At 50.5% G+C, this 25,317-nt stretch overlaps 2 protein-coding genes across 6 annotated transcripts in view; both read right to left on the bottom strand.

The window, feature by feature from the left end:
- Positions 1-1,028: 1,028 nt before the first annotated feature.
- MYL9 (myosin light chain 9) lies at positions 1,029-8,455 on the bottom strand. Its single transcript, XM_070420278.1, has 4 exons — positions 8,355-8,455; positions 5,212-5,420; positions 2,609-2,770; positions 1,029-1,729 (listed from the first exon to the last, which is right to left on the bottom strand). Exons 2-4 carry the CDS (start codon positions 5,393-5,395, stop codon positions 1,557-1,559), a joined length of 519 nt encoding a protein of 172 aa, XP_070276379.1. The 5' UTR covers positions 5,396-5,420; positions 8,355-8,455; the 3' UTR covers positions 1,029-1,556.
- A 10,908-nt stretch (positions 8,456-19,363) lies between these two features.
- The window catches only part of DLGAP4 (DLG associated protein 4), a 181,047-nt gene continuing 175,093 nt past the window's right edge, over positions 19,364-25,317 (bottom strand). For 4 of the 5 annotated variants that reach the window (XM_070420256.1, XM_070420255.1, XM_070420258.1 and 1 more), the window contains 3 exons: positions 23,442-23,533; positions 21,963-22,118; positions 19,364-21,167 (listed from right to left, as the gene is read on the bottom strand). In XM_070420256.1, coding sequence (XP_070276357.1) covers positions 20,949-21,167; positions 21,963-22,118; positions 23,442-23,533 — 467 coding nt within the window. In that variant the 3' untranslated portion in view covers positions 19,364-20,948. Of the gene's footprint in view, positions 21,168-21,891; positions 22,119-23,441; positions 23,534-25,317 lie in introns of all 5 variants that reach the window. The other variant, XM_070420257.1, reaches the window with a different exon arrangement.

The raw sequence follows: 25,317 nt of genomic DNA, 5'->3' as shown, positions 1-25,317 counted from the left end.
CTCTGTGTGGATTGAGGTCAGGGACTCATCGGGCTTAGTTTGGAGGCAAGAGGGGTTTCATAGGGTTCTGACGAGGGCCTGGTGCTGAGGTAGAGCAGAGGCTGTGGGAGGTTAGGGCCTCCTGGGCCAGGGTGGGGTCCCCTTAGTGCTCAGCACTCCCTTGGTGCTGATCTCAGGCCTTTACTGTGTGCTGTGGCTGAATGGCTCTGGGTGACCCTCAGGGAAGGCAGCAGGACCAAGCCAGGCAGGCCCTCACCTGCTCCCTGACCTTTGCTGGGGTCAGGTGGGATGTGTCCAGTCCTGGCCTGACCCCCCTGGAGGATCCCAAAGGTGGGGTCAAGCCCTCCCTGTGCCCCACTTACACTAGGTGACCGTAGGCAGTCCCTGCCCTTCTTAGTCTTGGTTCATTCTGGCAATATTTCCATTCCTCCTAAGCCCCAGGCACTGTTGTCAGTGTCCCCATCATTCAAAGCAAGAGGGATCCCAGCTCTGCCAGACTCCTGCATGTGTAAAAAGCTGTGCCAGCTGTATTGCTAGTCATGTGACTGAAATGACCCTCTAGCCATGGCGGGTACAGTACAGAGCACCCCTGGTGGCTGCCTGGAGCTGACCTCAGGAATCTGTGAAACCAGCTCATTCCCACCTCCATCCCTGAGCTACTGGGATGTGTCCTTCCCAGTTTCCAAAGACTCTTTGTTTTTCCAGAAACACTGAGGTGGCCCTGGAGATGCAGGCTCTAGTCCTAACAGCCGTATGACCTTGACCCCGGCCCCCTCAGGGGCCCAGAACCCCCACTGGGATTTGCTATGGCGATTCCTGTAGTTCCTCCCACTCTGCCCTCTACCTCCCAGGAGGCTGTTTCCCTCAGCACCTCTGTCCACTCTCCACTGCTGGTCTGGTCGCAGCTGGACCTTGGGAGTCGGGGCTGGAGGGGAGGAATGGGCAGCCACTGGGGATCGGAGAAGGTGGGAGGTTGTTTGGAGTCTATTGGGCCCTTATTTCACAGACCACAGACACACGGACCAAAGCAGTGTTCAGCCTTCTATTAGACTCCGCCTCTCGGAGGAGCCCACTCCCCGTGGGTGGGGTGTTCTGGGCAGGGCAAGGGGGGCTCTGTTACCCTGTCCTCGGGAGGACTGTGTGGGGTGAGGTTCGTGTTTGTGGCAGTGTCTGGGAAAGGGCTTCATGCCCCGCATGGGGTGCACTTGAAGTGGTACACAGGGCCCTTCCTGTGGGGACAGCCCGGGGATGGGCAGGCAACAGCCGAGCCTGGGCTCTCCTTCGGGGCTTTCCCTTGGCACCTTCAGGCCCAGCCCTCTGGCCCAGCTCCCTAGATGATCCTTCCTTGGAGGGCCAGTGGGCACACCTGCCTCACAGCGGCTGTGTGATCCTTGCCTGGCACTGCCTCTCTGGGCCTGTTTCCTCCCCTGGGGGCTGGGCCCTAACCCCTCAGAGGGAGGCTCCCCTGAGTGGGTCCCCTGGGCATGAGCAGTGCAGACTGTGTGTGTGTGGAGCAGGTGACTGGGACAGGGGCTGGACATGGGGCCTTGGGAGGCCTAGTCGTCTTTGTCCTTGGCACCGTGTTTGAGGATGCGGGTGAACTCCACGTAGTTGAAGTTGCCTTTCTTGTCAATGGGTGCCTCGCGGTACATCTCGTCCACTTCCTCGTCTGTGAAGCGGTCACCCATGGTGGTGAGCAGCTCCCGAAGATGGTCCTCATGGATAAAACCTGGGGGTGGGGCCAAGGTACATGAGATATAGGGACGCAGGCTGGGACACAGCCAACATCCCCTACCCCTCAGCACTCCCACCAGTCCTTGTAGACCTTGTAGCAGATTGGGGTGGCGGTGGAGGTGGGGAAGAACCCTGGCCTCTGGTCACTTTTAGCTCGCCAGGGCCCCAGAAGGTAGAGTTCTGCAGTGGGGTTGTCTGGGAGGTGTTTCTGTGGGGAACTTGGGGCTCAGTGTGGGGGACTGGGTATGTCCTGCTTTTGGAGCATGAGCCCCAGAGTTCTACTGCCCGAATTTGAATGCTGATCCCCCTTCCTCCTAGCTGTGTGACTTGGGGCAAGTTACTTACCCTCTCTGCTGTGCCAGTTTGAACTGGAAAATGGGGGTGAAAACTGCTGTGAAGGCAGTCAGGAAAATGTCCTGAGCACACTTAGGCCTGTGGTCCCTAAGAAACTGCTGAAACTACCACCGCCAGCCTCACCCTGGCTTGTCCCTGGGAAAAACTAGCTGTGGGACAGGGAGTCCTTCTGAAGATTTGAGGATGTGGGCTGGTGTCTGTACCTTGTTGGCCAGCAGGGCCTGAAATCGTTTGGTTTCTGGAAAGATCTAAAGCAGAGATAGAGTGTGTTGGGCCAGCAGGTGAACTAAGAAGTGGGAAGCTTGGTGGATGTGGACTGTTTGGGTTTCGCATTTGGAAAGGGAACAACGTGTCTTTTACAGTTCGGGTGCCAAAGCCAGCAGATGGGTAATTTCTGTTCTGGCCTGTGGGGGCAGCGGCCCCAAAGCCCCAGCATGACCCGGCCCCACGTGCATACATGGGGGTGCCCAGGTGAGGGGCTCAGCCCCAGCCCCGTCCAGGCCTCCAGGAGGCTGCCCACCTGAGGCCTCTTCGTCGAAGCAGGCAAAGGCATTGCGGATCACGTCCTCGGGGTCCGTGCCGTTCAGCTTCTCCCCAAACATGGTCAGGAACATGGTGAAGTTGATGGGTCCAGGGGCTTCGCTCATCATGCCCTCCAAGTACTCATCCGTGGGGTTCTTCCCTGTGGCGGGGGAGGCATTCATGCCTGTTGTCAGCGCCAGTCCCCTCCCACCTCCCTGGCCCTCCCTTCATGGCCCAGTGTGTGAGTCCTACAGACCGGTGATAGGAAGTTGTATAAACTGGTAGGCATCTTGCTGGGCAGCCAGCTGTCTGACTGCTCTCTCTTTGGGGTTCTCATGGGGGCCTTGATGCGTCCCCTCCTCTGGGCTGGATCTCTGAGAGCGGGAACGCTCTCGAACATGTAAGAGCTACCATCTGCTGACTGCTCACTGTGTCCGCTGCTTCACCGGCCTTATTGCACTTAACTTGGCACCACCCTGTATGGCCAGTGTTCCTACACCCACTTCACGTGTGTGGAACCTGAGGCACAGAGGTGAGGTGACTGTGGTCACACGGCAAGGAAAGAGTGGAGCCGGCATTCGAACCCAGGCAACCAGACCCCAGATTCTAGGCTCTGTTTCAAAAGTGGTTAAAACAGTGAGGTTTGGTTCACAAAGGCTCTGTGCCTCCGTTTCTCCGGCCTCTTAGGAGAATTAAGAAGATGGCGAAGGCAATGGTTGTAAATGCACATAACTAACTATTAGCACAGTCCTATGGACTCTAATCAACTGCTGAGTTCAAATCCCAGCTCTGCCGCTTCGTAGCTGTGTGACCGTGGGCAAATGAAACCTCTCTGAGCTTCTGTTTCCTCATTTGTTAAGTGGGAATGACGGTCACATCTACTCAATAGAATTGCTTGGAAATTTACACTCTGATACCTGCAGAGCTGCTTCTTCCTATTTTATTTGCTGCTCTTGTTTTTTAGCCTGAGGGCAATGTTCTTAACCAGAAGGCGGTGACTGGTCAGTGGACCCATTGACAGGAGCTGCAAACAGGAGTGTGGGTTTTGTGTGGACACCCAGGGCTTGTCAGCGAGTCTCTGGCTTAGGGCCCTTCTCATAAGCGGGAAGGAATCTCCGTGTCCCTGTTTCCTCTGAGCCTCACTCACCCTGCTGTGTCCCCAGGGATGGCTGAGGCCTGGGAGGAGCTAGGCCAGTGATGGCGAACCTTTTGAGCTCGGCGTGTCAGCATTTTGAAAAACCCTAACTTAACTCTGGTGCTGTGTCACATATAGAAATTTTTTTATATTTACAACCATAGTAAAACAAAGACTTATATTTTTGATGTTTATTTTATATATTTAAATGCCATTTAACAAAGAAAAATCAACCAAAAAAATGAGTTCGTGTGTCACCTCTGACACGCGTGTCATAGGTTCGCCATCACTGAGCTAGGACTTCAGGACCCACAGCCCCTCCCCTCATCAGGCCTCAGTCCTCCCTGTAGGTGACCTCCGTGGGAGGGAACCTTCAAGTAAGTCTGGCCAGAAGCTGGGAGAGGTTTGGCGCCCAGGGTGGGGGGCAGTGTCTGATGTCATCCTTCCCACTCAGGGTTGCCCAGTCCTCCCACCAGACAACACTGTGGGTGCATGAGGGCCACAGGCACCAAGTGGGGCCAGCCAGCTGTGAGGAGCAGTGCCAGGGGATGACACAGGCCACTGTGGCCCCAGAGCTTCGGGGCTTGAATATCACAGGCTGCCTTCTCTGCTGCCAGAGGCTTCCTCTTCCCCAGCCAGTGTTTGGCTCAGATGCTCCCCTCTGGAAAAAGGGGGCACCTGGAACTGGGGCTGAGGGTGGTTGTCTGGCCTGCACGTGAGGAGGGTTGTGGGGCAGGGCCACAGGCTGGGGTGGTGGTGTCTGGAGGTCTGGCCTCCGGGCTCAGTTTCCCCATCTGAGCAATGGTGAATTGTACTAGACTCCTGAGCCCTTTCAGCTCTAAGATTCTGATTCTGGGGCAGTCACGGGCGTCAGAGAGGCTCTGAGAGCCTGGCACAGGTGACCTCTGAAGGAGCAGAGGTGCTCTGGCCTCCCCTCTAAGCCTCAGTTTGCCCTTCCGTACAATGGAAAGTCTATGCATTTCAGATTTTCTTTTAGTCGCTGACCCCTTTCTTTAAATCGGGTAGGGAATGTCCAGCCCGCGGGCCTTATAAGGCTCACGAAATCATTTGGTCTGGTCCTGCCACGGCAACCACAGGCGGGACTTGAAATTTAATAAATCTAAGAGCTTTTTCATAGCAACATAAATTTATATTAAATTTAGCGAATGATGTTATAAATATCCAAATGGCTGTTGGCAGAAAAAAGGTTCCCTACCCCTGCTTTAAATGAAATGGTATAAGGCAGCCCAATCCACACATCTGCTTGAGGCAGTGCTGCCCTGGAGTGAGCCTGTCTGCCGAACTGCCGTGCCTCAGTTTCCCTATCTGTTAAATGGGGAAAGTAATGGCACTTTCTCTCGGGGTGGGCACTCCATGTCACTTCACAGGAAGTGCTCCATCAGCCTACTCCAGGTACAGAACCTTCCCGGGCCCACTTAGACGCCACCCACCCCGTCCCTACTCACCCAGGGAGGCCAGCATGTCATGCAAGTCCTCCTTGTCAACGAAGCCATCTCGGTTCTGGTCGATCATGTTGAAGGCCTCCTTAAACTCCTGGATCTGGGACTGGTCAAACATCGCGAAGACATTGGATGTGGCCCGCTGTGGCCGCTTCTTGGTGGTCTTGGCCTTGGCTCGCTTACTGGACATCTTGGCTTCAGTGGGTGGGGCTTCCCTGCAGGAAGTGCATGTGGGAGGAGAGCCTGTGACTCGGCCAGAGCGACTGTCAATGTCTGTGCCTGGCATCCAAGGCCTCCCACAGGCTTGGGGCTCCTGCCACTCGGCTCATCCCAAAGCAGACATGCAGGGCCCTTTAACGTCCTCTGTCTCTCGGAGTGAGTTTCCGCATCTGGGACTGGGGACATGAGGAGGGCCCAGAAGTAGTGATTACTGACTTAGTGCCCAAGAAGGCCCTGGAATGGTGCCAGGCACGGAGGACGTTATTTTTGCTGTGACTGTTTGGGTAAAACGCTTAGGATTGGGTTCAATGCCAACCATTTCCATGCTTATCTCTTTTAATCCTTAAGAGCATTTACGAACTGTTCATCTCTCAAATGACAAGGTGGAGCTCCCTGCCACCCCCCAGCAGGAAGGAGCTGGATCTGTGGCCCTGCATTCCTGACATTCCTCCTCCCCACCCCTCTGTGCTCCCTGCTCTGGAGGTTCTGGAAGCCAGTGCTCTGGGCAGTTCCCCTCCCCACAGCTGCCCACACTTGACCAGCCTCTAGGTGGGTGGCCCTACTCCTTATTCTCACTCCTCAGTGCTTGTAGGGGTGTGAGGCCCCCTCAGGCTGAGAACCCAGCTTCTTGTCCCCCTTCTGTAGACCTGGTCTCTTAGCCTCTATCCATACAGACTGAGACCTGCACCTTCAAGCCCCCAAATGTTCCACCACCACCCAGAGCAAGTCTGGGCCCTCAGCCTGGTATTCAAGGCCCTTCACTCTGGCTGACCCCGGGACCCTCACTGTCCCTCCTGCCCCTGTGGACCTGCCCAGCTGGACCTTAAGCTGTACCCTAGATACCCCCAGACTTTCCTTCTTGGACTCTCCCCCCAATGTGCTCCTTCTCCAGCCCAGTTCTTGAGACACCCCTTGGGGAGCAGTTCCTCACCTTTGCTTTGACAACCAGCAAGTGAAGGTCTCTCCCTCACCATCAGTCAGGCTGTCGTAAATCCCAATGTACACCAAAGCCCACAGGGGGCTAACAGATGCTTGTTTGTCAAATGATGGTGGGGGCAACTGTGGCTGGTCCACTGTCCCTACTGTACAGACGGGGAAACTAAGGCCCAACATGGGGCTTTCCCCTGAACCTTGTCATGGTTGTGGGGACTGCCCCAAAAGGCCAAGTGCTTGTATGGCTCTCTGCTGGGGCAGTTTGGGCCTGGCCAAGCTCCAGGCTGCTGCCTCCTCTTTCCTCTGTGCTGAACCCCTTGGTCCAGGGCCTCCAGAAAGCCTTTTCCGCCTTTTATTTTTAACCCCAAATTGTGTGGCTGTGAGTGCTCCCCGAGCTGTCTCCAGGCCTCTGTATGATCATGTTCAAGACATTCTCTGGTTTTGGCCTTTGAGATCTTAATTCCTGAGATGGGAGCCTGGCCATCCCCAGCCCTTCCCCAGGGCCACAGATGCCTGTAGTCATGAGACATGGGCTGCCGTGTCCCCCGCGGCCGACACACCTGGCCCTACATGCTCCCGGGAGGCAGGCAGAAGCCCTTCTCACCATGAGTGGGTTGGTGCCATCGGCAGGGAGCGCCTTCCCTCCTGTGGTTTAGTGCTTTCAGGGGCCCAATCCTTCCCTGAGCCCGGTGCTCTCGGGGAACTTTGATGGCACCCACAGGAGGCAGCCAAGGAGAAGCCCGCTGGACCGGCAGAGGCTGTGATGGTCATCATCATTCACAGCTGCAAAGCTCTAGGGCAGAAGTGGCCAGGGGAGGGAGCCACGGCCAGAGGCAGGAATGACCAGGCGCCTCACCACAGCTCTGACACTGGATGGGCCCCTCTGCCTTCATGACTGAGAGCACAGAACTTTACAACTTTACAGTTTGTCCATTCCAGCAATCTTGGGGGGTGGGGGGGGCGGTGCCCCAATGTGCAGTTAAAAGAACTGAGACCTAAGAAGGGAAGTGGAATGCCCATGAGAGGGGTAGAGTCCAATTGAAAGCCAGGACCCTGGGGCTGGGCTTCGGTCAGTGGGTGGCAAATGGCCCTGAGCACAGAAGGAAACGTATATCCTAAGAGGCTCATGGAGGCAGCTGAGAGCTCTGTGTGACCAGAGGCAGTTTCTAGGCTTGGTGGAGGGACTGGGGTCAGGGATAGGCTGGGCCCCTAGCCCTGGGGTCATCACCTGCCCTGACTCGGGGTCCTGGACACCAGGGATCAGAGAGTTGGTACTTGGCTGTAACTAGTGCCACCTCCCCCCATAACAGCAAAGACAAGGCCTGTGGCCCCCCATTGCCTCATGGTCCCTGAGGCTGGCAGTGCCAGATGCCTCACTTGTGAGCCACCTCATCTGAGGCTGTTACCTGACTCAGAGCAGCTGGAGGGCTGGGGAAGAGCAGGGGGGAGTCTCTTGTCCAGCCTCTAGGGCTGAGCCCCCCAGGGCGAGCCCCAGAGCCCTTGGCAGACCTTTCCCAGGCAACAGGCACAAATGGGCAGACAGCCCAGAGCCAGGAAGCCTGGGTGCCTGCACACAGCTTTGGTGCGTGCGTTCGGGGTGGGCTACCCCATCCATCCCTCGCCCCTGCCCGGGACAGGTATGTTCTGGAGGGATCTCGAGGAGCCTGAGGGGGCTGTTTTCTGTCCGAGACACGCGGTCTGTCTACCGGGGCAGGGAACACCTGCGACCTCAGCCCCCTGCCCGATTCCCGCACCCGGAGCCCTGGGCTTGGCGACTCCACAGCAAAGGGACCCGACAGTCTTCCTTTGCCAAAGGACCACTGGCTCCCAGAGCCCACAGCAGCCCCCTGCTGCCCGGTCCCCGCCAGAATCCCTGTGGGACCCGAGCCACGTCGCAGCCCCAAATCCACAGCGGCTGTCCCTGCCCAGAGACTCCCCGACATCCCATCCTTGGGGCCGTCATACCGCCTTCCCTAGACCACCTGGGAGGCGCCCACCTGGTGCGGAGAAGGTACTCTCGGTGCGCAGAGCTGGTGCGGAGCGGAGCCGGGTGCGAAGCCGTGCGGAGCCGCCGTCGGGAGGGGCTGGGCTGGGCTGGGCCGAGTGGGGCGGGCTGCCGGCCTTACAAGGCAGAAGAATGTGCGCGCTGTGGGGCGGGGCCTGGGCAGCCAATCCGGCCCTTATTTGGCCTCGGCCCTTGGGCTGGAAGGCGGGGGCGCTACTGGTGATCCTCACCCCCCTTCATTGGAGATGGGGGAGGAGATGGGGTGAGTGCCCCCCTCTCGTCCCCGCAGCCTGCGGAGGGGGATTTAGCTGGGCCGTCCCCTCTCCAGCCAGGCCAGCAAGCATCCAGGGACCTCCAGTTCTCAGACCCTCCCCCCAGCTTTCCCCCAAGGCCCCACTGCCCGGCGCCATCCCCAGGGAAGGCCTTCCTTCCGCCAGACCAAGTAGGGCTGTTTTCCAGGCCCAGAGAAGAGGCGCCTCAGAGAGGAGCGCTGTCCTCAGGCAGAGGGCCACCAGTCAGGCCCTTGCGGGGAGGGGCGCAGTTGGGGGTTAGGCAGGACTAACCTCCTGTACAATGGAGGGTGGCGATGAGGCTGCAGTGGCAGAGTGGCCGAAAGAGTCCTGTACCCTGTCCAGCCCTGACCAGTGTGCTCAGTGGTTATAGTGTCAGCCTGCCCACCGAAGGGCCGCAGGTTCAAGTCCTGGTCAAGGGCGCGTACCTCCCTTGTGGGTTCGCTCTCCACTCCCCTAAGGGTTCGTGCGGGAGGCAACCAGTCAAGGTGTCTCTCAAACATTGACGTTTCTCTCCTGCATGCCCCACACTGGGGATCGAGCCCAAATCTGGGCATGTGCCCTGACGGACTGGTAATCAAACCCGATGACCTCTTGGTGCACGGGTTGATGCTCAACCACTGAGCCACACAGGCTAGGCTCACTAATTGAGTCCTGACCATGGGTCAAACCCACAGCCTTGGCATATCGGGATGGTGACCTAACCAACTGAGCTACCTGCCCAGGGCTGTTCATTTTGTTTTTTTAGATTCCATATATAAGTGAAATCATCTGGCATTCGTCTTTCTCTGTCTGACTTATTTCACTTAACATAATACTCTCTAGGCCAGTGATGGCGAACCTATGACACGTGTGTCAGAGGTGACACGTGAACTCATTTTTTTAGTTCGTTTTTCTTTGTTAAATGGCATTTAAATATATAAAATAAATATCAAAAATATAAGTCATTGTTTTACTATGGTTGCAAATATCAAAAAAATTTCTATATGTGACACAGCACCAGAGTTAAGTTAGGGTTTTTCTTTTTTCTTTTTTTAAAAATATATTTTAATGATTTTTTACAGAGAGAAAGGGAGAGGGATAGAGAGTTAGAAACATCGATGAGCGAGAAACATCGATCAGCTGCCTCCTGCACATCTCCTACTGGGGATGTGCCCGCAACCCAGGCACATGCCCCCGACCGGAATCGAACCTGGGACCCCTCAGTCTGCAAGCCGATGCTCCATCCACCGAGCCAAACCGGTTTCGGCAAGTTAGGGTTTTTCAAAATGCTGACACGCCGAGCTCAAAAGGTTCGCCATCACTGCTCTAGGCCCATCCATGTTGTTGCAAATTGCAAGATTTCATTCTTTCTTATGGCTGAGTAATATTCCATTGTATACACCATTTCTTTATCCATTCATCTATGGATGGACACTTAGGTTGCTTCCTTGTCTTTCTATTGTAAATAATACTGCAGTAAACATAGGAATGTATATATGTCTTTTCGATTTAGTGTTTTGGCTTTCTTTGGATAAATACCCAGAAGTGGAGTTGTTGGGTCCTTCTTTGTCTCTTGTTACAGCCTTTGTTTTACGGTCTTCTTGTCTGGTATAAGTATTGCTACTCCAGCTTCTTTGTTTTTCTGTTTCCATTTTCATGAACTGTCTTTCTCTATCCCTTTACTCTCAGTCTGTGTGTGTCTTTCAGTCTGAAGTGAGTCTCTTGTAAACAGCATAGGTAAGGGTCTTGTTTTGTTACCCATACAGTCACTGTATGCCTTTTGATTGGAACATTTAGTTCATTTGCATTTAAAATGATTGTTGATACATATATGTTTATGGCCATTTTGTTCATATTTTTATTTTGAGAGCATGTTTATTAAAGCTGGGAACAGTGAAGCAAGGAAGGACTCAAATAGAAGAAACAACAGGAGAGAGAGCCTACATGGGACTGCTTTGGCTCAGTAAGAAGTCAGAAAAAAAGTGGGACTTGGAGACAGATTCAGGAGGTTAGCCTGGGATGAGCTGGGGTTAGGCTGGTTGCAAATCTTATAGGAGCCCTTAGGGCAGTGGTTCTCAACCTTCCTAATGCCACGACCCTTTAATACAGTTCCTCATGTTGTGGTAATCCCCAACCATAAAATTATTTTCGTTGCTACTTCATAACTGTAATTTTGCTACTGTTATGAATCGTAATGTAAATATCTGATATGCAGGATGTATTTTCATTGTTACAAATTGAACATAATTAAAGCATAGTGATTAATCACAAAAATAATATGTAATTATATATGTGTTTTCCGATGGTCTTAGGTGACCCCTGTGAAAGGGTCGTTGGACCCCCCCCCCCCCAAAGGGGTCACGACCCACAGGTTGGCAACCCACAGGTTGAGAACCGCTGCCTTAGAGTTTAGGAGATGCATGACTGAGAGGGAAGAAGAGGGGGAAGGGAAAGGCTTGGGCTTACTCCTGGGAGGGGGAGTTCATGCCTCTTTTACTTCTTTTTAAGGGAGACCCTTTAACGTTTCTTGTAATACTGCTTTGGTGGTGATGAACTCCTTTAGCTTTTTGTTGTCTGGGAAGTTCTTTGTCCTGAATGATAGTTTTTGTGGGTAGAATAATCATGGTTCTAGGTCCTTGCTTTGCATCATTTTGAATATTTCTTTTCTTTTTGTTTTCCTTTTCTTTTTTAAATAAAGGGACATAGCAAATCCTGAGGTGGGGGAGAGGGAGTGAATTTTAAAATATGTGTTTTTTTAGCCGAAACCGGTTTGGCTCAGTGGATAGAGCGTTGGCCTGCGGACTGAAGGGTCCCAGGTTCGATTCCGGTCAAGGGCATGTACCTGGGTCGCGGGCACATCCCCAGTGGGAGATGTGCAGGAGGCAGCTGATCGATGTTTCTCTCTCATCGATGTTTCTAACTCTCTATCTCTCTCCCTTCCTCTCTGTAAAAAATCAATAAAATATATTTTAAAAAAATAAAAAATAAAATATGTGTTTTTTTAAATTGATTTTTTTAGAGAGAAGAAGGGGGGGGGAGAGAGAGAGAGAGAGAGAGAGAGAGAGAGAGAGAGAAAGAAACATTGATGAGAGAGAACCATCGATTGGTTGCCTCCTGCACGCTCTCTACTGGGGCTCAAGCCTGCAATCTGTGGATGTGCCCTGACCAGGGAATTGAACTGGTGACCTCTCAGTGCATGGGATGACACTCAACCAACTGAGCCACAACAGCCAGGGCACTTTGATATTATTTGCCAGTACCTCTGGCCTGCAAAGTTTCTGCTGACAGTCTTATGGGAGCTCCCTTGTAAGTAAATAATTGCTTTTCTCTTGCTGCTTTTAAGATTCTCTCTTTGTCTTTAACCCTTGGCATTTTAATTATGATGTGTTTTGGTGTGGGCCTTTTTGGATTCCTCTTGTTCGGACCCTCTGCACTTCCTGGACTTGTATGTCTATTTTTTTCCCCAGATTATGGAAGTTTTCTGCCATTATTTTTTCAAATAGGTTTTCAATTTCTTGCTCTCTCTCTTCACCTTCCAGCACTCCCATGATGTGAATGTTGGTAGGTTTGAAGTTGTACCAGAGGCTCCTTATACATCCTCATTTTTCTGGAATCTTTTTCTTTTGGCTTTTCGGTTTTTTTTTTTGTTTTTTTTTTCCTGCTTCCTTAGCTTCCATATCACTGATTTAATTCTCTGCTTTATTTACTCCACTCTTGATTCCCTGTAATATATTCTTCATTTCAGTTAGTGTATCCTTAATGTCTGACTGGTTCTTTTTTATGGTTTCCATGTCCTTTTTTATGCTATTGAAGTTCACAGTGAGTTCCTTGAGCATCCTTATAACCACTGTTTTGAATTCTGTACCTGGTAATTTTAATTAAAAATATTTTTTTTTGGCTCTAGCCAGTTTGGCTCAGTGAATAGAATGTTGGCCTGCGGACTAAAGGGTCCTGGGTTCGATTCAGATCAAGGGTACATGCTTGGGTTGCGGGCCCAATCCCCAGTAGGGGATGTGCAGGAGGTAGCCAGTCTGTGATTCTCTCTTATCATTGATGTTTCTCTCTCTCTTTCCTTCTCTGAATTCAATAAAGATATATTTTAAAAAATCCTTTACCCATTAAAAAAATTATTTTTTGTTAATCTTCACCTGAGGATATTTTTCCCATTGATTTTTTAGAGAGTGCAAGGGAAGGAGGGAGAGAGGAAAGGAGAGAGAGAGAGATGTGAGAGAGATTCATTGATTGGTTGCCTCCTGCATATGCCCTGACTGGGGCCAGGGATTCAACCTGCAACCCAGGTATGTGCCCTGGACTGGGAGTTGAACCTGCGACTTTTCAATGGTTACTGTGGTGCTGTAACCATTGAAAACACCAGCCAGGGCTGTATCTGGTAATTTGCTTGACTTTCTTTTTTTTTTTTTTTACTTTTTTTTTTTAAATTAAATCTTTATTGTTCAGATTATTACAGTTGTTCCTCTTTTTTCCCCCCATAGCTCCCCTCCACCCGGTTCCATCCCACCCTCTGCCCTTACCCCCACCCCCTCACTGTCCTCAAACATAGGTGTACGATTTTTGTCCAGTCTCTTCCCGTACCCCCACACCCCTTCCCCCCCCCCGAGAATAGTCCAATCCCTTTCTATGCCCCTTATTCTATTATAATCACCAGTTTATTCTGTTCATCAGATTATTTATTCACTTGATTTTTAGATTCACTTATTGATGGATGTGTATTTGTTGTTCATAATTTGTATCTTAACCTTTTTCTTCTTCTTACTCTTCTTAAAGGATACCTTCCAGCATTTCATATAATACTGGTTTGGTGGTGATGAACTCCTTTAGCTTTTTCTTATCTGTGAAGCTTTTTATCTGTCCTTCAATTCTGAATGATAGCTTTGCTGGGTAAAGTAATCTAGGTTGTAGGTTCTTGCTATTCATCACTTGGAATATTTCTTGCCACTCCCTTCTGGCCTGCATAGTTTCTGTTGAGAAATCAGCTGACAGTCGTATGGGTACTCCCTTGTAGGTAACTGACTTTTTTTCTCTTGCTGCTTTTAAGATTCTCTCTTTGTCTTTTGCTCTTGGCATTTTAATGATGATGTGTCTTGGTGTGATCCTCTTTGGATTCCTTTTGTTTGGGGTTCTCTTAGCTTCCTGGACTTGTAAGTGTTTTTCTTTCACTAGGTAGGGGAAGTTTTCTGTCATTATTTCTTCAAATAGATTTTCAATATCTTGCTCTCTCTCTTCTTCTGGCACCCCCATAATTCGGATGTTGGTACGCTTGAACTTGTCCCCGAGGCTCCTTACACTATCTTCATATTTTTGGATTATGTTTTTCTTTTTGCTTTTTCGGTAGGGTGTTCTTTGCTTCTTCGTATTTCAAATCTTTGACTTGATTCTTGCGATCCTCTAGTCTGCTGTTGGAACTCTGTATAATATTCTTTATTTCAGTCAGTGTATGCTTAATTTCTAGTTGGTCCTTGTTCATATTCTTGAGGGTCTCACTAGACTTCTTGAGAGTCTTACTCAATTTATCAGCAGTTTCTAGAAAATTCTTGAAAAACCTTAAAACTGTGGTTTTGAACTCTATATCCAGTAGTTTGCTTTCCTCCATTTCTGTCATTTGTGACCTGTTTCTTTGTCTCTGCATTTTTTATGCTTCCCTGTGTTGATAGAGTGGCTTTCTGTGCTAGGTGTCCTATAGGGCCCAGTGGCTCAGCCTTCCCAATTACCTGAGGTAGACACTCTTGGTGCACCCCTTTGTGGGCTTTGTGCACAGTCTTGTTGTAGTTAAGCCTTGATTGTTGTAGGTATCACTGGGAGAAATTGACCTCCAGGCCAATTGGCTGTGAAAATCAGCTGTGTCTGCAGTGGGAGAACTTCTAAGCTGGAGACACCACTATGGGGCAAGACTTGCTTCAGTGGGGCTTTGGTGCTCACTGAGTCTGCCCTGAGTGTGTCCCTTATGGATCTGAGGAGTTGTAATCTGGATGGTCCCACTCTGACCACTGGGTACACTGGCTCTTGGATCTCTAAGGAGGTGCTAATTTAGCCTCTGCCTGAGGCTACCCAGCAGGAGGTATGGAGAGATCTGCAGATTCCTCTTTGTTTGGGATTTGGAGGTGCCCAGATGAGGCCCAGCTGTGAAGCAATGCAAGCTGCTGGGGGGCCTTGGGCCTTCTTTTGGATGATCTGGGTCTCTCTGACCCAGCTGCAGTTTGTTAGGTAATTTTAGATTGCAAAGGGCCAGGTCATTCATATGCAAAAGCCTCTGCACACTGCTTGGGCGGGGCGGGGTCTCAGGGAATCAACAGGGTGGAGCAAACAGCTATGGCTGATCCTCAGCCCTGCCCTAAGAGGTCCTGGGTCTCAGTGGCCCATTGTAAGTGCTGAAAACCCCTCTGAGAGAAAGCTGCCCTTGAGTTCTGCCCACTGCCAGACAGTCCAGTTTCTCCCCATATGGGTCTGGGTCCCCAGAGACTTACCCGGAACTGGAATCAGGGCCGTTGGGAGCTTGTGTCTCCCTCCCAAGTGAAAAAGACAACCTCATCCTCAGTTGCCAGCCCTTTCCACGTGTGCCTCCATACCTCTGCACTTTACTTCCACACCTCCTCTGAATCTCAGTGTGCTTTTCTCTTTCCTTCTAGTTGTAGAATTTCCACTCAGTCAGCCTTCCTGTGGTTCTGGATGATGTCCGTTTTGTCTTTTAGTTGTATTTTTGAAGTGGTTGTGCGAGGCAGCAATTTCAGGTGTTTACCTATGCCGCCATCTTGGTTTCTCCTGTTCATATTTTTTTTATCTTTACCTTTTTCCTCTTCTTCCTCTTGTTAAAGAATACTCTTCAGCATTTCATATAATACTGGTTTGGTGGTGATGAACTCCTTTAGCTTTTTCTTATCTGTGAAGCTCTTTATCTGACCTCTAGTTCTAAATGATAGCTTTGCTGGGTAGAGTGATCTTGGTTGTAGATTCTTGCTATTCATCCCTTTGAATATTGCTTGCCACTTCCTTCTGGCCTGCATAGTTTCTGTTAAGAAATCAGCTGATAGTCATATGGGTAACTACCTTGTAGGTAACTAACTTTTTTTCCTGCTGCTTTTAAGATTCTCTTTTTGTCTTTTGACCTTGGCATTTTAATTATGATGTGTCTTGGTGTGTTCCTCTTTGGATTCCTTTTGTTTGGGGTTCTCTGTGCTTCCTGGACTTGTAAGTGTATTTCTTTCACTAGGTAGGGGAAGTTTTCTGTCATTATTTCTTCAAATAGGTTCTCACTATCTTGCTCTCTCTCTTCTTCTGGCACCCCCATAATTCAGATGTTAGTAGGCTTGAAGTTGTCCCCAAGGCTCCTTACACTATCTTCGTATTTTTGGATTCTTTTTTCTTTTTGCTCTTCTGGTTGGGTGTTTTTTGTTCCTCGTATTTAAAATCATTGACTTGATTCTTGGGATCCTCTAGTCTACTGCTGAATCCCTGTATATTACTCTTTATTTCAGTTAGTGTATGCTTAATTTCTGACTGGCCCTTTTCCATTTTTTTGGCATTCTCACTAAGATCCTTGAAGGTCTCACTAAGTTTCTTGGAGGTTTCTAGAAGATTTTTGAGTAACCTTATAACTGTGGTTTTGAACTCTATGTCCAGTATTTTGCTTTCTTCCATTTCTTTCATCTGTGACATGTTTCTTTTTCTCCAATTTTGGCTGCTTCCCTGTATTTGTTTCTATGTATTGGGTAGCTGCTAAGTCTTCTTGAGTTGATAGAGTGGCCTTGTGTAGTAGGTGTCCTATAGGGCCCAGTGGCTCAGCCTCCCCAATCACCTGAGGTGGACACTCTTGGTGCACCCCTTTGTGGGCTGTGTGCACAGTCTTGTTGTAGCTGAGCCTTGATTGCTGTTGGTATCACTGGGAGAAATTGACCTCCAGGCTAACTGGCTGTGGGGACCAGCTGTGACTACAGTGGGAGAGTTGCTGTGCAGGAGACACCCTTATGGAGCAGGACTTGCTTCAGTGGGGCTTTGGTGCTCACTGAGTCTGCCCCTTGAGTGTGTCACTTATGGATGTGAAGAGTTGTAATCTGGTATGGTCTCACACTGATCACTGGGTACACTGGCTCTTGGATCTCCAAGGAGGTGCAAATTGAGCCACTGCCTAGGGCCACCCAGCAGGAGCTACAGAGAGATCTGCAGATTTTTCCTCTTTGTATCAGATTTGGAAGTGCCCAGTCAAGGCCCAGCTGTTCAGAAAGGCAGGATGGTGTTGGTGCCAGCCTTTTATTGATAGCTTTGGGGCTCCCTGACCCAGCTGTCGCTTGGTTGATAGGGTTTAGGCTGAGAAAGGACAGGCCATTCATATGCAAAAGCCACTGTGCATAGCTTGAGTGGGGTTGTAAATTGGGTGGGTGTGGGGTCTCAGGGAATCTCCAGGGCAGAGCAAACAGAAATGTCTGCCAGTCAGCCCTGCACCCAGGAGGCCCCAGCACAGGAACAATGACTGCTGGGAGCACCTCCGTCTGGAAGAAAGCCGGCCGTGCGTTCCTGCCCTGATGCCAGACAGTCCAGTTTCTCCTGTACCTGTCTGGGTCTCCCAGAGCCTTGCCTGACACTGGAGCTCAGAACAAGTGGGAGCTTGTAAATTCAGTTCGCGGTGCCGCCTTTTAAGAGGAGCATCTGGGTCTCTAGCAGCCTGTGTATCACTCAGCTCCAATTCGCACATGTTTTTACAGTCTGTAGTTCTTACTGCCTGTAGGGTGTTCTTTCCCCAGCTCTGGAACCCTGGGCTGGGAGTCTGGTGTGGAGCTGGGACTCCTTGCTCCTCCAGGCAGCTTCCAAAGAGGTGATCTCCCTTCCGATTAAAAAAGCGGCACACCCGGGTGCTGGACCAGCCCATTCTGTGCCTCCGTACCTCCTACCAGTCTCAGTGTGCTTTCTTCTATACCTCCCTAATTGTAGTACTTCCACTTAGCCAGTTTTCCCCGTTCTGGATGATAGTTGTTCTGTATTTTAGTTGTAATTTTGATGCATTAGAGCAGGGGTCCTCAAACTTTTTAAACAGGGGCCCAGTTCACTGTCCCTCAGACCATTGGAGGGCCGGACTATAGTTTAAAAAAAAACTATGAACAAATTCCTATGCACACTGCACATATCTTATTTTGAAGTAAAAAAACAAAACGGGAACAAATACAGTATTTGTATTTGCATGTGGCCCGCGGGCCGTAGTTTGAGGACCCCTGCATTAGAGGGTGGTGAAGGAACTGTGGTCATGCAGGGATGTCCCTGTTCTTAGGAGCTGCGTGGTATTTGTATAGGGGTGAAGGAGTGTGGCGGATGCAGCTTACTTTCAAATGGATGCAAGAAAACTGTGTGTATGTACCTGAGAGGGATGATGCAACTATGGCAAAATGTTGACAATTGGTGATTTTGGGTAAAGGACATGGTGTGGTGTTCATTATACTATTCTTTCAAATCAGGGCAGGGGGTTCCTCCACTGTTGTGCCAGGGGCAGAGTGGGGGTCCAGATTCCGCACATCAGACACTTCCCCCTCCCCACTGGGCTGATACAAGGAGTGCAGGGTCCTTCCCTAAGACCCTGACCAAAACACAAGGCCCTTCCCCTGCTGCAGCAGCAACACTCATGCTCGGAGGGGATAACAGTCCACGCTGGCCCCACAGGCCCGGCAGGGGGAGAGCTGTGCGGCCAGCTGGATGGTTGCCCTTAAATCCAGCCTGGCTGTCTCCTGCATTCACTCACACCCTGAGTGTCTGGCTGTGCCCAAGAAACCCCTTCACTTACCCTTTAAGTCACCCCCAGCTACATCTCAGGGTAGGGGTAGGCCCATGAAGGCTGCAGTTCTAGTACATCAGAGCTACCCATGGTCACTGCTCAGCGTCACTAACAGGGTCCAGAGATGAGAGCACGCATTCCGAGCATGAGGGGTCTGGCCCACAGGATTGGGTGAGCTCTGAGAGGCCCCACCGGGGAGGGGTGGCCGCCTGAGTAAAGCTCCTGGGAAGGTCGCTCTGTGCATCATCTGGGCCTGAGTCACTGGGAGACCAGGTGTCTGCAACCTAGCCTGCCCCAGGCCTTTCTAAAAGGCATGTTCTCACCACAGGGCATCAGAGCCTCCCATCCTTCTGCCTAGAATCCCCGTCCGCAGAAGTTAGTGAACACCCACGTCCTTCCAGCTGACCAGAGTGCTCTTGGCCAGGCAGGTTCAGTGGTGCCATCGTGGGTCCCCACAGCTTGCTACCTGCTGTAGACTTGGATGCAGGTTCAGTGTCTGTCTCCCCACCAGAGTGTGAGCTCTGAATGAACTGCGGGCACTGGGCCTGGTAGAGGAACTCCTCGGGAAGCACGTTCAGTGCATTGTCAGGGTGGAGGCAGCTGTGGGGGTAGGGGTATCGAGTACCCTGTCCCAGGACACATGCAGAGTTGGGTCTGGTTGTTAGTGAGGGCAGCCCATCTTGGTTCCCATACAACAGCTATTATGCATTTATTTCTCAGAGGAAGCCGGTAAGATAGATGCTATACACGTGTCCAGGTGAGGAAATCGAGAACTTGATTTTCTTGCCTAGGATCATGGAGCTGGTGATTGACAGCTGGAATCACGGCCTGTGCCCAGGCCTGCTGTCTTCATGGAGCTGCCGTTTGGGAGGGAGTCTGGCTGTCTTCTGGGGAGTCTACTCCCCCTGCCTTCTCCCAGCCTGGCCTACCCACCACAATAACACCATGAGCCCTTGGTACACGTTACCTCATTTATTCTCACAACATGCCTGTGAGGTAGGGAGGGGCAGGGACTGTCCCCATTTTACAGAGGAGGAAGTTGAGGCACACAGAGGTCAAGTGACTTGCCCAAGGTCACAGACGGTGGCCAAGCTGGGATGGGGCCCCAGAACAGGCCCTCAGTTCACCCAGGGCCCCTGCAGCAAGTGCTGGACACGAGGATGTCTCCAGTGCTGTAGCCTACACCCGGCGGAGAGCAGCCCTTGTGCACTGAGCTTGCTGCAGGCTGGGCCTCACCCTCCCCTCCTCCTGCCCTCCCCACCCCTCCCCACAGACCCGGGCCATTGCAGCTCAGGGCTCATGACACCCTGGGAGTGGGGCTAGGGGGCAGGGAGAAAGAAGGGTGGATGGGGTTAAAAAAAAAAAAAAAAAAAAAAAAGAACAGAACAGAAAACTTAGAGGCTGGGCAGGTGGGAGACGGAAAAAAAAAAAGGCTGCTTACACACAAAGTATATATTTTTACACACACTTATACACACACCTAGATATAGTACATGTAAAAATATATGCTATTCACACACCTGCCTCCTGCCAGGTGCCCCAAGAGCCAGCGGTGGCGCTGGTGGGCATGGGTGAGCAGATGGGTGTTTGTTAAATATACACTCTAAGGTCTATGTGCATATGTACACATACTACAGACACAGCCGCCTGCCCCCCCGGGTACTGTACACAGGCTTGGCCAGGGACAGACAAATGGGGTCCCTCTCTCAAGTGTCCTCTGTGAGTCACTGAGCCATACATTTTGCTGGAAGAAGAAGGGCTGGAGAGAAGAAAAAGGCAGGAGTCTGGAATGTGATACTGTAGCTTTTATCTCATTTCCCTCCCAAAGACTTAAACCCTCCTCATCTTTTCAGGGAGATGCATCGCCTACTTGAGGGCTGGCAGATCACAGGGTGGGGGTTGCTTCTGCTGAGAGGAACCTACATCTGTGTGTGTGCACATGTGTGACTGTGTGTGAGCACTTGGTGGGGAGGGAACGTGTGTCCATCTCTCTGTCCTCTGGGCTCTCCCCTGCAAAGAGGGCTGAGACCCAGAAAGCCACCAGCCGGGATGGTGACCCCTGTGTGAGCTCTGAAGGGAAAGAAACGTAAGAATGAAAACTCCGAGGTCAGCGTGAGGGTAGCTGGGAAAGGAAGGACATGGCAGGTGCCCAAGGCTGCCCTTGGACTGTCGTCTTGTAAACAAGCTCGTTTAAGTTCTCATTAGACAGAACAAGTAAAAAGACTGCAACCTGCAGGCTGGGCCGGGCGTTGCTGAAGTCCCTCCATCTAGTCCACCACGGCCAGCAAGAGGAAAGAAAGTTTTATAGTTTTGTGTTTTTGTTGACTTTTTTTGTGTGTGAAGTCTTCATAACCTAAAGCTGGGAGGGACCCAAAAAAGCCAAATTGTGAGCCCTTGTATGCATCAATTTGAAAGTTGGCTCAGGGTCTCTAGATAGAATAACCATACTAAAGGTTGAGAAAATTTTTGTTCCATTCGTATTTAGTTTGTGTGGTTTTTTTTTTAAAATGACTGAAACTTGTTGGCTTCCTGCTTCCTGGTCTCAGAGCCGGGTCTGGGCCTCAGGGACGTAGATCTCGATGCTGTCCGCACTCTCTGTGGCCGAGTTCTGCCTCACGGAAGCTGCCCGCTTGGCGGCCAGGAGTCTCTTGCGCGCCTCCTGACGCTGCTTGTCTCCGGTGTCAGAGGCCTTGTCTCGGCTCACTGCCGGCTTGGATTTGGCTGGCTTCTTTGGGACCGGAGGGGGTGGTTTCTTTTCTTCCTTTAGTGAGACAGTGAGGAGGGAAGAGAAATAAAATAAAGGTGCCACCTTTGGTGTGGCACTACCACTCCCTATATGCTGGCAGCTGTAGTCTCCACCCCAGCCTCCCCGCATCGGGCACAAGCAACACACATTTGGAATCAGGAAGCCACAAGAAGCAATGATAGTGGGAATAGCACAGGCATAGGAGCAAAAAGCAAGCTTAGAATCCTAGAATGTTCCAGCAGGAAGGGATAGACAGGTGACCTTTTCCACCCCTGCTCTGAACCATTGGATCCTGAGACTCAGGCAGGAATTATCTGAGTCACAGCCAGAGATGGGATTAAATTCAGGGCCTCCGACTCTCAGGCCACATGCTGTTCTAGGGGATCAGAACTTACAAGGCCCACAGTCCAGTCACCATAGGGTCACTGGTTCTGCTGTTTTACAGAAGAACCTGGGCCTCAGGGAAGAGCTGGCTCTGGTATACTCCTGCGTAGCCCCAGGAGAAGGACCTTTTTTCTGCCTCTGGAGTTTCAACAGCCTATTCTAGTGTTCAAGGCTGTGGGCACGTCTCCAAGGAGCCCCATTTTCTGAACATGCAGTGGCATACTTCAGAGGGCAGCCTCACTACACAGAGAGAGCAGCATGCTGGACGAGTGCTGAGCATGGACCCCACGCATGAATGGACGTGAGCCCCCAGCTCAAAGACGACACATGGAGAAGGGAGCCAAGCAGCACTGACCGATGTGGGCAGCGTTATTGCCGACCAGGAATTTGTCCCTGGACTTCCCCTCCGTACTGCTCCATGCTCACCTTCCTCTTCTCGGGCGTCTCCACCAGCTGCCAGCTATTGGCCTTGAGATGGTAGAGTTCATCAAACTTCATGCTGATGTCCTCGATGGAGAGCTGTAGCAGGTCCCAGAACCCTGCCAGGTCCTGGGCTGTTGGACGTGGGTTGGCGTCAGGGTTCTGTGGGGCAGAGCGTTATCAGTGGGACAAGCAAGGCAGAGACATGTCCTGCACCCCAGCCACGGTTGGGGTCTCTTGGGGCCTAGTCTTGCTCTCCTATTCCCAGGGTCAGTATCTGCATGAGTGAATTAAGGTAGTTCTTTGTTAAGGGCCGTTAGTAAACACTCTGGCTTAATTTGGCTTAGTTTACCGTCAGCTGAAATTAAGTGCGAGGGCAAAGCCACGCCCTGAAGGCGGAACCCAGTCAAGAGATTGGACACCACTCAGTCTGACTCTCCCGCCCAGTGGTAAGGGGATGGATCTCATGATGTCGAAGGCCCACCCAGATGTGACGTAACTTCCTGTAATTCGAGTATATAATAAACAGCTTGCACTCTCTGTGTCTGTCCCTCCATCAGAGGGCAGGCTCTCTCTGTGTCTCGAGTCAGAGGGCAGACATCACACGCAGCCCAAGCTTTTAATCTAATTTTATGCCTGTCTTTCATTATTCTTTAATCCTGAAAGTGCCTCCTAACTTGTACAAGCAGGTTCACGTCTCCCTCTCCGTGCGAGACGCGAAGAGACCAAAGCCCCAGTGCGCCCGGCATAGTTCCTGGTCACTACCAGCCCTGATGGTGGAGATCTTTGGGAGAAAGAGCAAGTCCTATCATGAGAGTAGGCTCTGCACATACATGGGAGACTGAGGCCTTTGCCACCACGGTAGGGCTGCAGTGAGGAAGGCCCTCCTGCCCCTAATGCAAGCCAGGCCAACAACAGTTCTCATTTTACAGGGAGAAAACAGAAGTTCCTGGCATGGTCTCACAGTCAGGTGGGGAGAAGCCAGGATCCTTCCCATCATTTTGTTCTCTGACAACATGTTCCTCATCATGACTGTCCAAGCCAAACCCCTACAGGTCCTGGAGACGAGCTCTGACACTGCCCTCTACCTCTACGAGTACAGCCCCTTTGGCGAGTTGGAGAGAGGTTTTTACACTCCCAGCAGGAAGGGGTGAGGGAGAGGGAAACCCATCAAGCCTAGTGGTGATATTTTAAAATTTCTTACCTTGACTGTTTTCTTAGATGTAGAATATGCCTAATATAAATAAATCAATGCTAACTGAACTTTAACTTTCATTGGCTATTTTTATATCAGTTTTCTGTTTCAAAAGGTTTAGCGATCTGAAAAGACCACTCCTGGCCCCTTTCTTGTGCTAGGCATTGTCATCACCTTTCTATTGCCACAAGGAGGTCACAGAGGCTCAGAGGGGTTAATTCAGCTGAGGGAGCTGGCAGGCTGCCAAAGGCTAGAAGCCCTGCTGTGGAGTAAGAAAAAATCACACTCACCAAGTTTTGCTCACAGAGGCCCCGGAACTGCTGGAATTTCTGGGACATCAGTAGCTGGGCACTGCCCACAGCACTGAGGACTTTTCCTAAGACTGAGAAAGAGAAGGTGGAATAGACCGACTGAGCCAAGCACAGGTTTCCTGGGTGGAAGGCAGGACAGGGTCATAGCTTCCATCTCCCTGCCCCATCTTGCGATACCAGTCATTATTAAGTGACTAGAGGCCCAATGCACAAAATTCGTGCAAGGGGCTCTGCCCTCGCAGCCGAGGTGGCTTGCCTCGGCCTTCACAGCTCCAGCTTCGCCTGGAAGGTCGTCTGGTCTAATTAGCATATCATACTTTTATTATTATAGATGGCAGTTGGTCTTTGTGAAAAATGCAAACAATACATAAAAATGAACTCCATTTTATGGCAATAAATTTGAAAACAGTTTAAGTGGAAAATTTTTCCAGAAAAATGTAAATTACTCTCATAGACTCAAGAAGAAATAGGAAATCTGATTAGGTAAATAACTGTTTTTAAAAAGTGAAGCAAAAAAACACAAACAGTGAAGCGGAACTTAATCTTTCCAGAAAAAGAAACCAGGCCTATGTATTTTTACAGATTAGGTTTTTTTGTTGTTTTTTAAAAATATATTTTTATTGATTTCAGAGAGGAAGGGAGAGGGACATAGAAACATTAATGATGAAAGAGAATCATTGATCGGCTGCCTCCTGCACGCCCCCTACTGGGGATCGAGCCTGCAACTCAGGCAAGTGCCCTTGATCGGTATCGAACCTGGGACCCTTCAGTCTGTAGTCTGACGCTCTATCCACTGAGCCAAACTGGCTAGGGCTACAGATGAGGTTTTACAAAACCTTCAAGGAACAGATAATCCCCGTCTTATATTCAAACTCTTCCAAAGAGTAAGTAAAGATAGAAAATGACACAACTAATTTCAGGAGCCCTGACAGCAGATAGGACATGCCAAGAACAGATCACTTTCATTATGAACATAAATGTAAAAGTCTTAAATAAGATATAAGCAAACAGACTCCCAAAAGAAGAGTTAGCCAGGAATACAGGTTGATTTTTTAGTGTGACTTTAAAGTGGTGGACTAAAGAAATACTACCTCCCATTCTTCTCAGAAATCCCTGAAAAGCAAAACAGAGTAAACAAGAAGTGGAAATGCAAATCATATCTGATAGAACCTGGAGCACAATGTGAACTGCTGCCACATGACCATGCACTGGTAGCCACACAGGGACAGGTCTTGAGGTTGAAGGTCTCAGATACTGGTAACAGTTTTGAGTTCTCCAAAGTAGCACACCTTGAGAGGAGAGGCCAATAATCTCTTATTTAAAATGAAAGGGGATGTGGACTGTAGCAGGGCTTTCCTGAACCTGGTTCAGCACCCAGGCAGGGGAGGTCTTTGCATGGTAAGCAGCCCTCCCATAATGAGCTAATGACAAGAGGAACCAACACAGGAGCTAAACAGAGGTATTATAGGAACAGCAAGTGGCAAATGAACATTCACCAGAAAATTGTTGCCAGGGAGTAGATGAAAAATATGACATTTAGTTCTAAGTATGTGAAAACAGTAGTTCAAAGCAGAGATTGAGGTGCTCCCAACAGATGCAAGACAATAGAGATAAAACATGAGCTCTGGAACTAGGTCATCACAGAAACAAGGGCTACGCTACAAGCAGCACATGAATAAACCCTGCTGAAAACCAGATAGGCCACGGTAAACAATGCAAAACACTCAAACTGCTTGATTAAATGAATAGCTAAGCTGCTGAAAATAAAATGAGTACCCCCTTGCCGGAGATAGCAGGATGTGCCTGGCTTGGTCTAAAGTAGAGTGGGAATACAAAAAAAAAGTCTTGAATTCCT

This window comes from Myotis yumanensis, unplaced genomic scaffold, assembly GCF_028538775.1.
Source record: "Myotis yumanensis isolate MYYU_CA2020_CCGP unplaced genomic scaffold, mMyoYum1.0.hap1 SCAF_7, whole genome shotgun sequence".
Taxonomy (NCBI): domain Eukaryota; kingdom Metazoa; phylum Chordata; class Mammalia; order Chiroptera; family Vespertilionidae; genus Myotis; species Myotis yumanensis.
Note: the sequence above shows the minus strand (reverse complement) of the source record. Positions and strands in the feature narration are given on the sequence as shown.

Bases quoted from the DNA above. Each gene is read 5' to 3' on its own strand.
- MYL9 (XM_070420278.1), bottom strand. From the start codon at position 5,395: ATGTCCAGTAAGCGAGCCAAGGCCAAGACCACCAAGAAGCGGCCACAG. The intron at 2,771-5,211 runs GTGAGTAGGGAC...CCCCCGCCACAG, and splicing joins TGACATGCTGGCCTCCCTGG to GGAAGAACCCCACGGATGAG. The intron at 1,730-2,608 runs GTGGGCAGCCTC...CCCCACCCCCAG, and splicing joins CTTCGACGAAGAGGCCTCAG to GTTTTATCCATGAGGACCAT.